Source organism: Podarcis pityusensis (genome assembly GCF_964106645.2).
Source record: "Podarcis pityusensis genome assembly, chromosome: 1".
NCBI lineage: Eukaryota > Metazoa > Chordata > Lepidosauria > Squamata > Lacertidae > Podarcis > Podarcis pityusensis.
Window position 1 is genome coordinate 112132949 of NC_138028.1, and position 13787 is coordinate 112146735.

At 42.6% G+C, this 13787-nt stretch overlaps 1 protein-coding gene across 1 annotated transcript in view; it reads right to left on the reverse strand.

The window, feature by feature from the left end:
- The window catches only part of LRP2 (LDL receptor related protein 2), a 141942-nt gene that overhangs the window by 57382 nt on the left and 70773 nt on the right, over window positions 1-13787 (reverse strand). The window contains 12 exon segments of the mRNA XM_081023121.1: window positions 238-477; window positions 1324-1537; window positions 2034-2211; window positions 2823-2932; window positions 3094-3237; window positions 4125-4291; window positions 6266-6394; window positions 7307-7484; window positions 8681-8909; window positions 10346-10530; window positions 11536-11747; window positions 13120-13368. Of these exon segments, the coding sequence (XP_080879247.1) occupies window positions 238-477; window positions 1324-1537; window positions 2034-2211; window positions 2823-2932; window positions 3094-3237; window positions 4125-4291; window positions 6266-6394; window positions 7307-7484; window positions 8681-8909; window positions 10346-10530; window positions 11536-11747; window positions 13120-13368 (2235 nt within the window).

Below are 13787 nucleotides of genomic sequence, written 5' to 3' on the forward strand. Positions count from 1 at the left end.
TCTGCCCTCTGTTCCCATGTTCCAGGCTTTGTAGATTCTAGCCTATTTACTTTGAAGGTAAATTGGCTTAAATTGAAATGCTTCTGCTTAGCTGGTTTGCGCAGCTGACTTTTAGTCTCAGGACATTAAATACACGCGTTTTACAGGAAAGACACAGAAGGCATTATCCATCTGCAACAGTAGATTATGGCACTAAGCATAAAAGGATTTTGCTCGTCTCCTGTAATCTCAACCTACCCCTTCCTGCCATGGGGACCATGGCTTCAGAATGGTCAGATGCCTCTAAGCTAAAGCCTTTAATTGCAGACAACATGGAAACGATGACAAAGGAGCTGTAAGGGGAGCAGGTCCTGTTGTCCAGATTTAACCGAAACCCAGTAGCACAGGCACAAGAGAAACGCCCATCCGGCACAGGCAGGCACAGCTGCTGACAAGTCCCAGGGTTGTTGCTGCAGCCGTTTGAGGAACCAGCAGAATCTATAAAGCAGAGAGAGAGAGAATACCTAGGAACCAACATTTAACAGCGAGTCATGAGCACCCTGAAGCAGTAACAAAAAAGCGGACAGCAATCTTGGATTGTAAATGAAATAAGAACCTTCCCAAGCTACTAGTAAAAAAAGAAAACGTAATTTTAAAGAAATCCAAAAGTAACAACAGATTGCCGCAAGTGAATTAAACTCCCACTATATGGATCAACTTGTTAACAATAAACATGTATGAGAGAAGAATTACAATTGACAATTTGTAATCTAGGGCCGTGGTTGTGGAGTTCTCTTCTCGGGGAAGCCCACTTGGAAATCTCTCTACCTGTCCTTAGTAAAATGATGGAAGCATAGCTCGTCAGATGGGCTTGCTGTCTGTGACCATGGCACAGTGGGCTGCAGGAGTGTTGCTTGAGGCTGCTATGTTTTAAGCAAGTGAGATTTTATTTTTTTTCACTCTGATAACTTCACTGGATTTGATAGGGTGTTTAAAAATAAAATAAAATTGTAAGGTTCCACAAGAGTCAAAACTGGCTGGTTTGGTTTGATAAAAGCTTTTAAAATAAACCAACAAACGACAATAAATGTACAGCTGAAATGAAAAGTTCTTCCTTCCAATGCCCCAGCTCAATCTGGATAGCTAACCCAACCCCAATCCAGTAATCTGACGCTTTTACCTGCACAGGTAAAAAAACCCCTGTAGTTAAGACTTGTTCCCTCTGGATTTTTGTTTATTTAGCTATTATTTAAAGCATTGTACTTGGTGCTGAGGAACAAGCTCAACAGCAATTCAAAATTAGGAATTTGTGAAACCTTCTCACAGGTGACATCTTATACTCACTGTCTCGATAATACACCCGGAGGCATTTCAGTCCTGAAACATTGTCTCTCAACACCACTTTGTTTGCTCCTGTGGACTTGTCAACCCGCTCAATGACCTCATAATCCCGGTCAGTGTAGTACAGGAAAGAGCCATAGACCGCCACTCCCCACGGGTGAGAAAGGTGAACAACCAGCGTTATCCGATTAGTGCCATCCACATTCCCTCGTTCAATCTAGGAGGTAAAGGACATGGACTGTATTACAACTGACTGTGAAGTCAGATCTCTGTCCACAAGAATTCCATGCCTAAAATTAAAGTATATCTAGGTCTGGTAGTTAATTTTCCTCCTCCCTCCCAGTTATGACTGAACGGTTTTCAGAAAAAAACAAAAGTCATCCCAAATAAAAACCATTTGGCTCATATAAACAGAAGTGTAAGCCTCACTGGATACCATGGGACTTAATTCCGTGGGTAGACATTCACAGAATCGTTCTGCTAAGCATTCCTATTAACTCTAGAAATTAATCATCCGCTAAAAATTTGCAATGCAGAATTTATTCCAGAGCTACCCGAAGCTGCACACTAAATACTTTGTGATGGAGCCATCTCTTCCCTCCTCAACGTTAACTACCTCATCATTTCTGTTTTAAAGCTCATAACTCTTTGGCTGTGATAAGTAGCAGAAGTCAGACACACAAACATACCCAAGTTTATATGTGCATACATACCACTCCGGTGCTTGTGACTGGCCAGTACAGCTTTTGTTCCTTGATATCAATGGTGATAAACTCCACATGGTCCAGATTACCAGTGAAGAGGGTTTGGATACCTGAGCCATCCATATTTGCACTGCCAATCTTGGCTGGGACCCCACTGTCAGTTCCATGGTCCGTCCAATACAGCTTCCTGCAACGTAATGTTATTTCAATCATCAAGAAAGCAGGAAATGAGGATTTTCAGTAACCAATGTGTGTGTGTGTGTACGCATTTAGAGATTTGGCATTCTGGTTGCAATCCTATGCACACCGACCTAACAGCAGGCTCCTATGGCCTCAGACTTTCTTCTGAGTAGGCCTTTATAGAATTGCTTTGTGGAATTCTTATTGAAGTGTGTATAACAACACTCCTCATTTTATATTAGTACAAAATGACGTGTTTTACTACAAATGGTGTTTGGACATAATGTTAAACCAAATGGCTCAGTGCTACAACAATTACGAGCCTCAGTAACCCTCAGGCTTGTTGGCTTCCGCTTCCCTCTCTTGGCCACAAAGAGACCGGAAGTTTCCTCAGTTTAATGTGCTGTTCAAACCTGAAACTGTGATTAAACTTAAGTATGGTTAGTTGAAAGAAGGCCGCTTCATAAACTGTGCTTTGGAGTTGGTTTGTCTCAGCTAGTCTCAGCTAGTCTGGGATCCAGTGACCAGGAAAGCAGGAAAGTGACCTCCCTGGGACACAAACCTGGTAGCCAGGAATATAAAACCTTGATAGAGCCAGAAACAATTTATTGAACTTACCCATGAATGGGATCCAAGGTTATACCAACTGGCCTTCCAGATCCTGCAGCAGTACCATCATTGGTGATTAGTGTTTTTCGATAAATTACTTCTCTGTGGAGCGTCAGTACCTACCAAACAAACCGTATGGCACAGAAATTAAGGAAGGCACTTTAAATCACAATTTGCACACTTGTTGGCACAGCAGTGAACCTGTAAGCAACTTAGCTGAGGGTTAAACCAAATATTTTTTGATCCTAAAATTGTTATCCTGAAGATAATAATGGCTTACCTCAATGGATTGTGTGGCAGGGTTATTGTAGTACAGATTTCCAGATATCCAGTCTAAAGCAAGGCCCATAGGGGAACCAACAATAGATGCTGGGGCAAATATTGTCCTGTTTGTTCCATCTGACTTCACTCTATGAATTTCCCCCTGAAGATAGAAAAAACAAATGCCAAGCGTTGAAAAAGCATGAACGTCTTACACATGTGTATTGTAGATTCTTACAAGCTCTAAGGAGGATTATTTGGGTCTACTACAACTTGAATGTAAAAAAGAACCAAATAAAGCCCTCAGATTAGACACTTTCTATACATAGAAGTTTGTCCCACTGCACAAACTCCCAAGGAAGTGTATTTAGGATGGCAGCTACTGTCTGATAAATGAAAATAAATGTGCCAGTGCTGAATAGTGATGTAAAGAATCAGGGGTAGAGAGAAAAGGAGGCTCCAAATGCAAAGAATCCTGAGAAACGCAGTTTACCCCTCACAGAGCTACACAAAATACAGTTCCCAGGATTCTTTGGGGGAAGCCATGTGGTTTAAATGCTAGTCCTACTCTGTGTAGACCCACTGAAGCTTATGGACACATCTAATTTGGGTTCGTTAATTTCAGTGAGTCTACTCTGAGCACGACTTAACTGAATGCAACTTATTGTGCATGAATGCGACCTTGATATAGTTTGCCACCATAGGGGGCTCTTTCAGCAAAAATATGAGTCACAAGTGCAGTTAAGAATAAAGTATTTTTTTAAAAAAAATTGCAGGCCTGACATTTGGCAGCTCTTCCAAGAAAGCCAAATAATGAATTCGGCTTTCGTAATAGATTGCAATGAATGACCTGCTTCACAAGATGGTGTTTGCCTACCTGCCAAGCACAGGGTGGCAAAACAGGCAAAGTACAATAAGCCATTTGGGGATGCTCTGCAAATAAAAGTCAGCATGCCTATCAATGGGCTAAAGCATCAATTCCTCACACCAGTTTTACAAAGCAGAGCGCTTCCAACCAACAGCTATGCAAAGCAACTGCATTTTACTTACTGGATTTTCAACCCAGTAGATCATCTGTTCCGAGTCGTCAAAGTCAACATCATATCCATTCTGCACTCCTGCTATTGGAACCATTGCATCATTGGTCTTCTCCTCGGGGTTCAGAGAAATGCCGTAAATTATGTTATCTCTTACGGCTATAAGGAACGGCTGTTCGACTGCAAAACAGCATGATAAGCAGCAAAATTTTACTCTACTGTATTTCCTAAAAACAAGAAAATGTAATTCTCTGGCTTGTTAAATTTTGGGGGGAAATTCAGCTCATTGAAACATATGTATGAACACAGTAGAACGTTTCATACCAGGTCAGATTATTTGTGAATTCGGCCCAGTATTATTGACTCTGACTAACTGTGGCTCTCCAGGCTCTGCTGCGAGGTATTCTTATTTAATTTTAATGGAGATGCCTGGGATCAAAACCTGAAACCTTTAACATAAAAGGTGTGTCTTTCCACCACTGAGCTTTGGTTCCTTCCTATAAGGCATCCATGTCCTCAAAGCACTAATTTTGGAGCAGTCCGCTTGAAATCGGCATCCAAGAGAGACTCAAGTCTTTGTCACCTTTGCAGCTACTCTGCATTTCAGCAGCTGTTGCCCTATTTTTTGACTTGCAAGCATGAAGTCAACTCCAATAGCAGATACTTTCCTCTCCCCACACAGCCCTTCAGAGATCTATGCGGCCTATCGCAGAGGCCTAATGTGCAAAATGTCCTGAAATTCTGAACTGCTTGCATATTAAGAGACCCGGACCACCGTAGTACTACACAGCTCTACTGCTTAAAAAAGGGGGGGTGGGGAGCAAAAAAAAAATGGTTTTAACAGCTTCACAGTGAAAGGAGGGAAACACACAAATGTTCAAGGGCTGCATATCATGGATCAAACTGCCATGCGATGATTAAAAAACAAGAAAACAGTGCTGCTTGGGACTTTGTGCTTTTCTGTCATCGTGATGGTTTGCAATATTGGCTCCACCAATTACCGTATTTTTTTGCTCTATAAGACTCACTTTTTCCCTCCTAAAAAGTAAGGGAAAATGTGTGTGCGTCTTATGGAGCGAATGCAGGCTGCGCAGCTATCCCAGAAGCCAGAACAGCAAGAGGGATTGCTGCTTTCACTGCACAGAGATCCCTCTTGCTGTTCTGGCTTCTGAGATTCAGAATACTGTTTTTCTTGTTTTCCTCCTCCAAAAACTAGGTGCGTCTTGTGGTCTGGTGCGTCTTATAGAGCGAAAAATACGGTAGCTGTGCAGACTTAAACAATATCACTGTGGTGAAAAGAAAACAATGCAAGCAAACGCGACTCAGTGCAGTCGCTGAAAGTTTCTTGTTGGCAAGATGAACTAAACAATATCAGCAAGGATTGCAGCCCCAATCAATCTCTGCAAGGGAAAAGGTCAAGCCCACCCCCCATTCTTTCCAAATCCTGAATGAGAATGTGTAATACTTGTGTTTGCTACGATCTGCTCTTCTCTGTTAAAACCACTGTGCAGTGCATGTTAACTCAGAAGCTGAGTCCTGCTGGGCTGGATCCAAAAGGTTCTTTCCATCAGTGGAAAGAAGACCTTCTATCACTTCTTCCATTGAGGAAGCTCATTCTCCCAAAGAAAAGGGAACCTTAGGCTCCTAACCACTGTTTCCAGAGACGCTTAGTCCCAGGTATGGAGGCATAGGATTGCAGTGTTAAGCATCCAGTAAGGATGCTCAAATCCCATGGGAATCTATCCTATTTAAGTCTCATGACCCACGGCCTGGCAGAGCATCTCCAAGGAAGTTAAGTATTCATGTGCATTATCAAGTCCAACTGACTGAATGCTTAACATTTATCATAATACAGTATGTTTTCAGTGTATAGCAGAAAAGTCTACAGAACGTGGAGTCCTACACATATTAAATGCATGTAACGCAAAGTTTGAAATGTTTTCAAAATACATGCCTACTGATTCAGGTTTGGCGGTCTAATTTTATAAACTGCATTTGCACAGTGTTTCCTGAAAACGGTAACAACAAAATCTGGGAGATTTGCTCCCCTATACTCTGCTGAAATACCAGACGGGGACTAGAGAAGTCTTTCCCTGATAGTGGCATGTTTTGTGGTTTTCTTTCTCTCTCCAGCTACAGTTCCCGTGGCCCCACCTCTCATGCAGTTCACATGATCTGGAGAGAGAGTCCAGCCAGACGGGCAGGCGCAGGAATAAAACCGTGGTCCTGATGCAGAAAGCAAGCACAAGTGGCTGCAGGGGGATGAGCTGCAAAAATTGATACCTGAGAAAGACAGAAATAAAAGCATTGATAAGGTAAATTGGAAAAAAGCAGAGAAGTAGCGTGGCATGATATGAAATGAGGGAATTAGGCAAGACCACTGGCTTTTCACATCTGGCTTTTTACATCAAGCTAAGACTAGTTATTGATGGCGTCTCAGTACTATGTCCCAGAATCTTGGTTTGCATTGAAAACCTTTATTTTTAGGTTATACTCGATGGATGGAGTGAATAATGTTTATCTATAGCAGACAGACGAAGAATTTGAAGTTCTTTAGCTTCTTACCTCCTCTCTCTCACTCTTAAATATTTTTTTATTCCTTTTTCTCTATCTCTTCCCCTTCCTTTCTTGTTTTAGTTTGGACAAAAAAGGATATTTGACAATAATCTTTGCATTTTTCTTTATAAACCCTAATAAAAACTTTTTTAAAAAAGAAAGAAAAGAAACCTGTACTTTTAGAACAACAGTAGGGATTTGGAAGGAAAGCTGTTTATGAGGCCCTCTAAATAGGTCTGTTTTCTCTTAACTCCTTGTACTCATGAACCTCATCCACGCCAATCATTCAAAGCATCCTTATACCGCTTTAACAATCATGGCTTCCCCCAAAGAATGCTGGGAACAGTAGTTTTCTAACAGTCTCCTAACAGTTGGAGCTGGGCCTGTACTTTAAAAAAAAAAAAAGATGACCTGACATCATTGTGACATCAGGGGATTGACAGATGGAAAATCCCACCCACATGTCAAAATGGCCTGCAGGGGCTAGACCCTCTTTCCCACCCCTGCTTTAGCGCTGTGGCCCTGGAGAGTTTGCCCAATATCATCGCTGGAAGTATCCAAAATATTCTTGATGTCTACTAATATTTACACTGGATGGTTTTGCTTTTCTGCTGCAAAATCGTAACTGGCTGAGCTTACCGGCCGGTTGCTTCACAGGATGAACTGCAACAATGCCCAGAGGCTGGTGGATATTATAAACCATCACGGTTTGATTTCTTCCATGCCACTTGTTGGCTCGAAGTACTCGGTGGGTGTATCGGTCCGTCCAGTATACAAAATCTTCAAAAAGGGTCAGCGCGTGAGGATGTCGCAGCACCTAAAAGAAGGGCAAAGGGCTCAGTTTCATTTTAACACTGTTGCTATTACAGTTGTTACTGGTATCCAGAATAAGTGGCACAGCACAGAAATCTCTACAGCTACTCTCAAGTATAATTTCTCCCACGACCCGATAAAATATGAGAAATAATGTTAAGCATCGCTCCAGGCTGCGGGACTTTTATATGCTATGCACTAAGATGGAAGGACCCGTTCTTGCCAACAATGGAAGAATGGCTGTTAAAATTAACGGACTTAGCTGAGAGATGTTGACATGTTTAATTAACATGTTTAATCAGAGAAAAGCCATTGTTAACATTTGTTAAAGATTGGAAACCTCTCATTGACCTTTTGAGTGAAAAAGAAATAACGACATTTGGATTTGAGGATTGAAGATGATGTTTGTTTATAGAAAGTGGCTTTGTTGGGTCTTATATTGGAGGGGATGAAGTGAATATTGTTAATAGTGGACGGACGAGGAATCAGGAGTCCCTTACCTTCTGGATTTTATTCCCTACTCTCTCTTTTAACCTCTTTTCTATTTCTTTTCCTTTATTTCTCTCTTTCTCCTTATTTCTTTCTCTTCCCCTCCTTTTTCTTTATGTTTTTATTGTATTTAGATCAAAGTCTTAGTTTGGATAAAACAGAGGAAACAATATTTGGTACTGTTTTGTTAGTTTTCTCTATAAACCCTAATCAAATTTATTCCGAAAAGAAAAAGAAAGAAATCATATAAGCCGCAATCCTCAGTTTTGCTCTCTTGTGCTTAGATTGAATAGTTCTCTTCTTACGAAAGCCATGTTTTGGGGTCCCAAAAATCACGATACGGTGGGATGTCTGAATTCTGCAAATGTGTTAAGTCTTTTTAAGTTCAATAGACTTTGTCAGCCTTAAGCCAACACCTACAAGACAAAGTTGACCTATGTTCTTTGTCTCCCAGGAACTAGACAGCAAGCCACAGGACTTTTTTAAATAAGTGACTTTTAAGCAATATATTGTAGGCTAATGGCTTCAGAAATCTGTCATGGTGCAGTGGACAGGTGTTGGACTTGGACACAAGAGTTTTGGAGTAAAGTCAGAAGATTGGGATCTGCTGCCTCACCACAGAAGAACACAGAAGCCATTTGCACCATACAGGAATCCATGGCCACACCCTGCGCCCCCGGCCAATTTTCTTGTTTTTTTTCCTTTTCATACCAAGTCACTTGCCACCACCTGGCGCCTGTTGTTTCCATTGTAATCACAGAAATCAATGTAGTCGAGATAGGCGTCGGCAAAATACAGCAGCTTGTTTGGGTAATCGATGGAAAGTCCATTGGGCCAATAGATCTTCTTACTGACAATGGCGGTTCGTAATGTGCCATCCATGCTTGCTCTTTCGATTCGGGGATTCCGGCCCCAGTCTGTCCAGAACATCACGTGAGCACTGTGGAAAACAACTGATTAACGGTCGCAGGAACAATGGTACCACTGGTACAGTCGGAAATGTCAAAGGACCTCATTCACAAAAGCTGCTTTTGGTGTATTGAAAGGTGCTACAGTGTAATGGCTAAGAGAGAGAGCCAAGGGCCAGGAAGTCCCTGGTTTGAATCTTGCCTCTGCCAAGAGCTCACTTAGGTGTCCTTAAGGCAAGCCAAGCCCTTGGCCTTAGTCCCCTGCCCAGCTTTCTTTGGGGCCTAAATGGGGCTATTTTCTGCCTAATTTCTCTATTTTTAGGGCAGAGTTCAGACAGCCCTACCCAGAAATGCTTGTCATCTCACATTGCCCCTAGTTTCAGCCTTGAAATCAGCCTCGTCAGGGCTTCAGAAATGTAATAAGCAACCATATTAATTAAATGAGACTTCGTCAAGATGCTTGCTGTGGTTCCGACACCAAGTTGATTTAAAGCATTTCCACAAGAACTCCAGACCTGAAAGAAGTGGAGCTGACTGCTTCTAAACAAAGGAGTCAAAGACGTATAAACCTCAGTTGCCAGTAAATATATAAACTGTGCAAAGGAGGAAAAGATCCTGCATTTGCAGAAAAAGAGAGAAGCAAATACTCTTTCAAAAAAATACATGCAGAGCAAGGTGTCTCAGCCCATGTTTCCTTATGTCCCTTGACCCCTTTTCTCAAAACTTACTGTCTATGGAAAACAAGGAGCAAAAAATAATAACAGCATCTAGGTTGAAGCAAAACAGCATCTCTGCTCTTGGAGCAGGCCCAGCAAGCTGCTAACTCTCCAGAATGCTCCATTGCTTCTGAAATTGAACTAACACAACCCAGTTCATGGAGAATATATAAAGTCAGGATTGTAAAGCCCCTCAACTCTTCAAATAATCTCTTATGTAAATAAGTGGCTGGTGCATTTTCAAATATACCATGCAAACAATAAAAAGTGTTTGCTAAATTTATCTATGATGACTAACCCAAGCTGGCCAAAGAGTTGGATTTATTGGGCTGGCACGGTTGGGTCAGACCATTTCCTACAGCTTATGAAATAGGAGGACCATAGAACATAGCCAGAACTACACCTAATGTCCTATGAATTTCACGTTCCCTGTATAAGGAGCTGCTTAACCATGGGGTGAACTGGAAGTGGTCAAGTGGCACAAGATGGCCAGTCTGATCCAAAACCCACAGATTTCAATCTGCGTACTTTGCTTAGGGTTAAGCTTTGGACAACACTTCTGGGAGAACTCAACGACAACTTCTGGGAATGTGGTCAAGTGGCTTGACTACTACACCTCATACAAATACCAGCAAATGGTAATATAACACTACAGTTTGTTCATTCAGTAATTCTTTGCTAAATTGCCCTTCCCAAGGAAGCAAGTATCCCATTGTCGAAAGGTGCCTTTTGAAAAAAGGAGAAAACCTTACTCTGTCCTGGGATCTAACACTAGTCCCCTTGGGTTTGTTACATTTTCACTGATCAGCACTGTCCTGTGGCTCCCATCGAGTCTGGAGACCTCGATTGTCTCAAGAACGAAGTCTGTCCAGTAAAGATTGCGGCCTACCCAGTCCACTGCGATGCTTTCTGTTACGGTAACACCACTGTCAAGTACCTGCCGGAAACCATGAAGGAACAAGTTAGCGCTCTTGCAGTTTGCTACAGCCAAAATGAGTGAAAATTAATGAACTGTCTATGGAAAAGAAAAGGAGCAGCTTCGTTCTTATTGACAGCAAAAAGAGAGCTATGCTGTGTAACTCATGTTCCCAAAGAGACTAATTCACTGCAATGAAACGATTCATTGCTGTTCTAAAACTACTACAAACAAATGGCTTATGGCTGGAAGCAGTTGGCCTGCTCTCATATTCGGATAGTATTTGAGTAACGTTAAAGATACATTAATAGCTCAAGAGAAGCAAGAGGACTTGGCTCTGCAGTAGCAAAGGGGTAAACAAAAGTCACAAGTACTATCAATTACGTACTAGGAAATATAGTGCCCTGTGCATTTTTAGCTTGTTTCCTTTATTATGGGAAGAATCTACCCAGCAGTGTGCTGGAAGTAAAACTGCTGTACAAAACCCTTAGAGACGGATTCATTCAAAAACTTGCAAGCATCAAGAAAATGAAACCCTTGCGGATTGAAACAAGGGACAGACATCAAATGAAACAAGCAAATCCTCTACCCAGTCTGCAACATTTAGCAGTCATGCAGGCTTATCCCCACAGTGCATAACAGAGCTCTGTTTTCTACTCCCTTTCCCAACAGCGTACGTACATAACAAGCGCTAAGGCAGGGCACTGTGAGAGATGGGTCTACCACAAATTATGATGTCAAATTTCCCACATCTGGGGAAATCACAGGGGTCAGCACATGCCTTTGTGTGGCTCTATTCACTCCACTGGGTCAAAGAATGCAAACAATGACGTTTGCCATGGGAATAAGTCCCTTCATGCATTACACAAATGAAAACAGCTGGCTCCACCATTTCAACATCTGTGCATTGCATGAACATCTGTAAAGACGTTAGCTACGGCACAAGTGAAGAAGTGGACACACACACACAGGGGTGCCATGCAATCGTGACATGCGGCCAATGTCTGCATTCCATGAGAGACTTACAACTTTCCTGTCTGTCCCATTCTGGTAGGCAGTCCAAATCTTGTCCTGTGTGGTGTCAGACCAAAATATTCGATCAGTAACCGAATCAAAATCAACCGCCACAATGTTCCTTCCATCGCGAACCAAAGAATAAATGTGCTGCGCGTGGGAAGTTATGTTGTCGACAACAATTTGGTTACGGCTTGCCACCAACAAGAGGAGATTCCCAAATTCTGCAAAAACAGGCAAAGTCAAGTAAATTCTGCAAAAGATTTTTTTAAAAAACAAAAACCTGCTGGAGAAAAAGCCAGTCATAAAATCGCCACCCCTGGACTAGTAGAGGCCTCATTTCGTGACAGGAACTCAGCGGCAGAGCACATGCTACAGAGGCCTCTAAGGGATAGCTCAGTCAGTAAAGCATGAGACCAGGGGTTGTCTAGACCAAGGGTTGTCACCCTGGTCCCTACCACCCACTAGTGGGCGTTTCAGGATTCTAGGTGGGCAGTAGGGGGTTCTATGGCACGAGCTGAATCCTCCTTCCATTGAGAACTGGTGGGTGGTAAGGAAATTTTACCATCAAGAAAGATGCACTAGTGGGCAGTAGGTATAAAAAGGTTGACTACCCCTGGCCTAGACAATGCTATGCTATAAGACAGCTTCCTCTGCTCCACAAACAGGAATGGGAATGTTCTGTCCATGAAGAAAGTGGCTCTCCGCTTGTGGAATGCTCTCCCTAGGGAGGTTCGCTTGGCACCTTCATTATACACCTTTAGGCACCAGTACCCATCAATACCCTTTTTAAACGTTGTGGGGTTTTTGGGGGGGGGGGTTATTTGGTTGTTCCACCCTGAGACCTGCAGGTATAGGGCAGTATGCAAATTTAAGAAAAAATAAAAATGTTATATACAGTACTTTCCGGCTGGCAGCAGTTCCTCTTTGCCATCTAGAAAGAAAGGGTTTAGGGGGCCCCTCCAGTGAAATGCTATAATTCACAGTGAGGCACAGAGGGAGGGCTTCCAGTCAATGAGGTCCAGCTCCGAGGGCCTTCTGGCGGTTCCCTCACTGCGAGAAGCCAAGTTACAGGGAACCAGGCAAAGGGCCTTCTCAGTAGTGGCACCCGCCCTGTGGAACACCCTCCCACCAGATGTCAAAGAGAAGAACAACAACCACACTTCTAGAAGACATCTGAAGGCAGCCCTCTTTAGGGAAGCTTTTAATGTTTGATGCACTACCATATTTTAATATTTTGTTGGAAGCTGCCCAGAGTGGCTGGGGAAGCCCAGCCAGATGGGTGGGGTATAAATAATAAATTATTATTATTATGTGCAAATAAATATAACCATTGACTGTGTGCCAATTTAAATACGACCACTGACTGTCTGCTAATTTTTAACAACTGAATTTAAACAGAAAACGCTGAGCAACCAAACGAAACACCTGCAAGTTTCATCAGCTCAATCCCACCCCCACCCCTCTTCTTACTTAATACTGTGGGTTTCAAGTGACTTAACAGTGGACAAACTTTTGCCAAGGCCACAGGATAGCTAGGGACATGGGGATCTACATGTGCACTTGTCTTTATGGACTTATCTTTGCCTTCCTCACCTGCTACTTTGCAAGTCCTCCCATTGGGTTCCAACACATAACCTTCGTCACAGTAACATCTGGAAGACCCTCGTTCATTGTGGCAGTGCTGGCTGCAAAACCCTGGAGGGTCACATTCGTTGATGTCTTCGCAGGTTTTGGAGTCGTTGGCCAGCTGGTACCCAAAGGGACAAGAACACTGAGCGCCAAAGGGGCCTTGGATACAGTCGTGTGTGCATCCGGCATTATTATCCATACAGCTCTCCTGGTCTGCAAATAAATGGGAGAGGGACATAAACCAGCAGGTATGAAAACCTCTCAATTCCCCTAAAGTATAGAAAAGGGAGTCGTAACAAATGCAAAGCAACAGTGCCTGCTCTTATGTAGGAGTAGGAGAGATTGGGGAACCTGGGGCCTTCCATATATTACGATTAGACTCCCAACTCCCATCTTCCCTGGCTGGGGAGGTTGGGAATTCAACAATATCTAGAGGGCCACAAGTGCACTAAATAAGTTATAAGTAAAAGGAATGTATACTGATATGTATACATATAACTAACATGTTTGAGGTAAATTCTGAGCCAATTTGGCAGGTATTAACATTAATAGACAGCACGGAACGCCTGCTTTTCCTGTGGGCTGTCATTGCTGAAATGCCATCCATGTAGTACCAGAAGCAGAAAAAGATT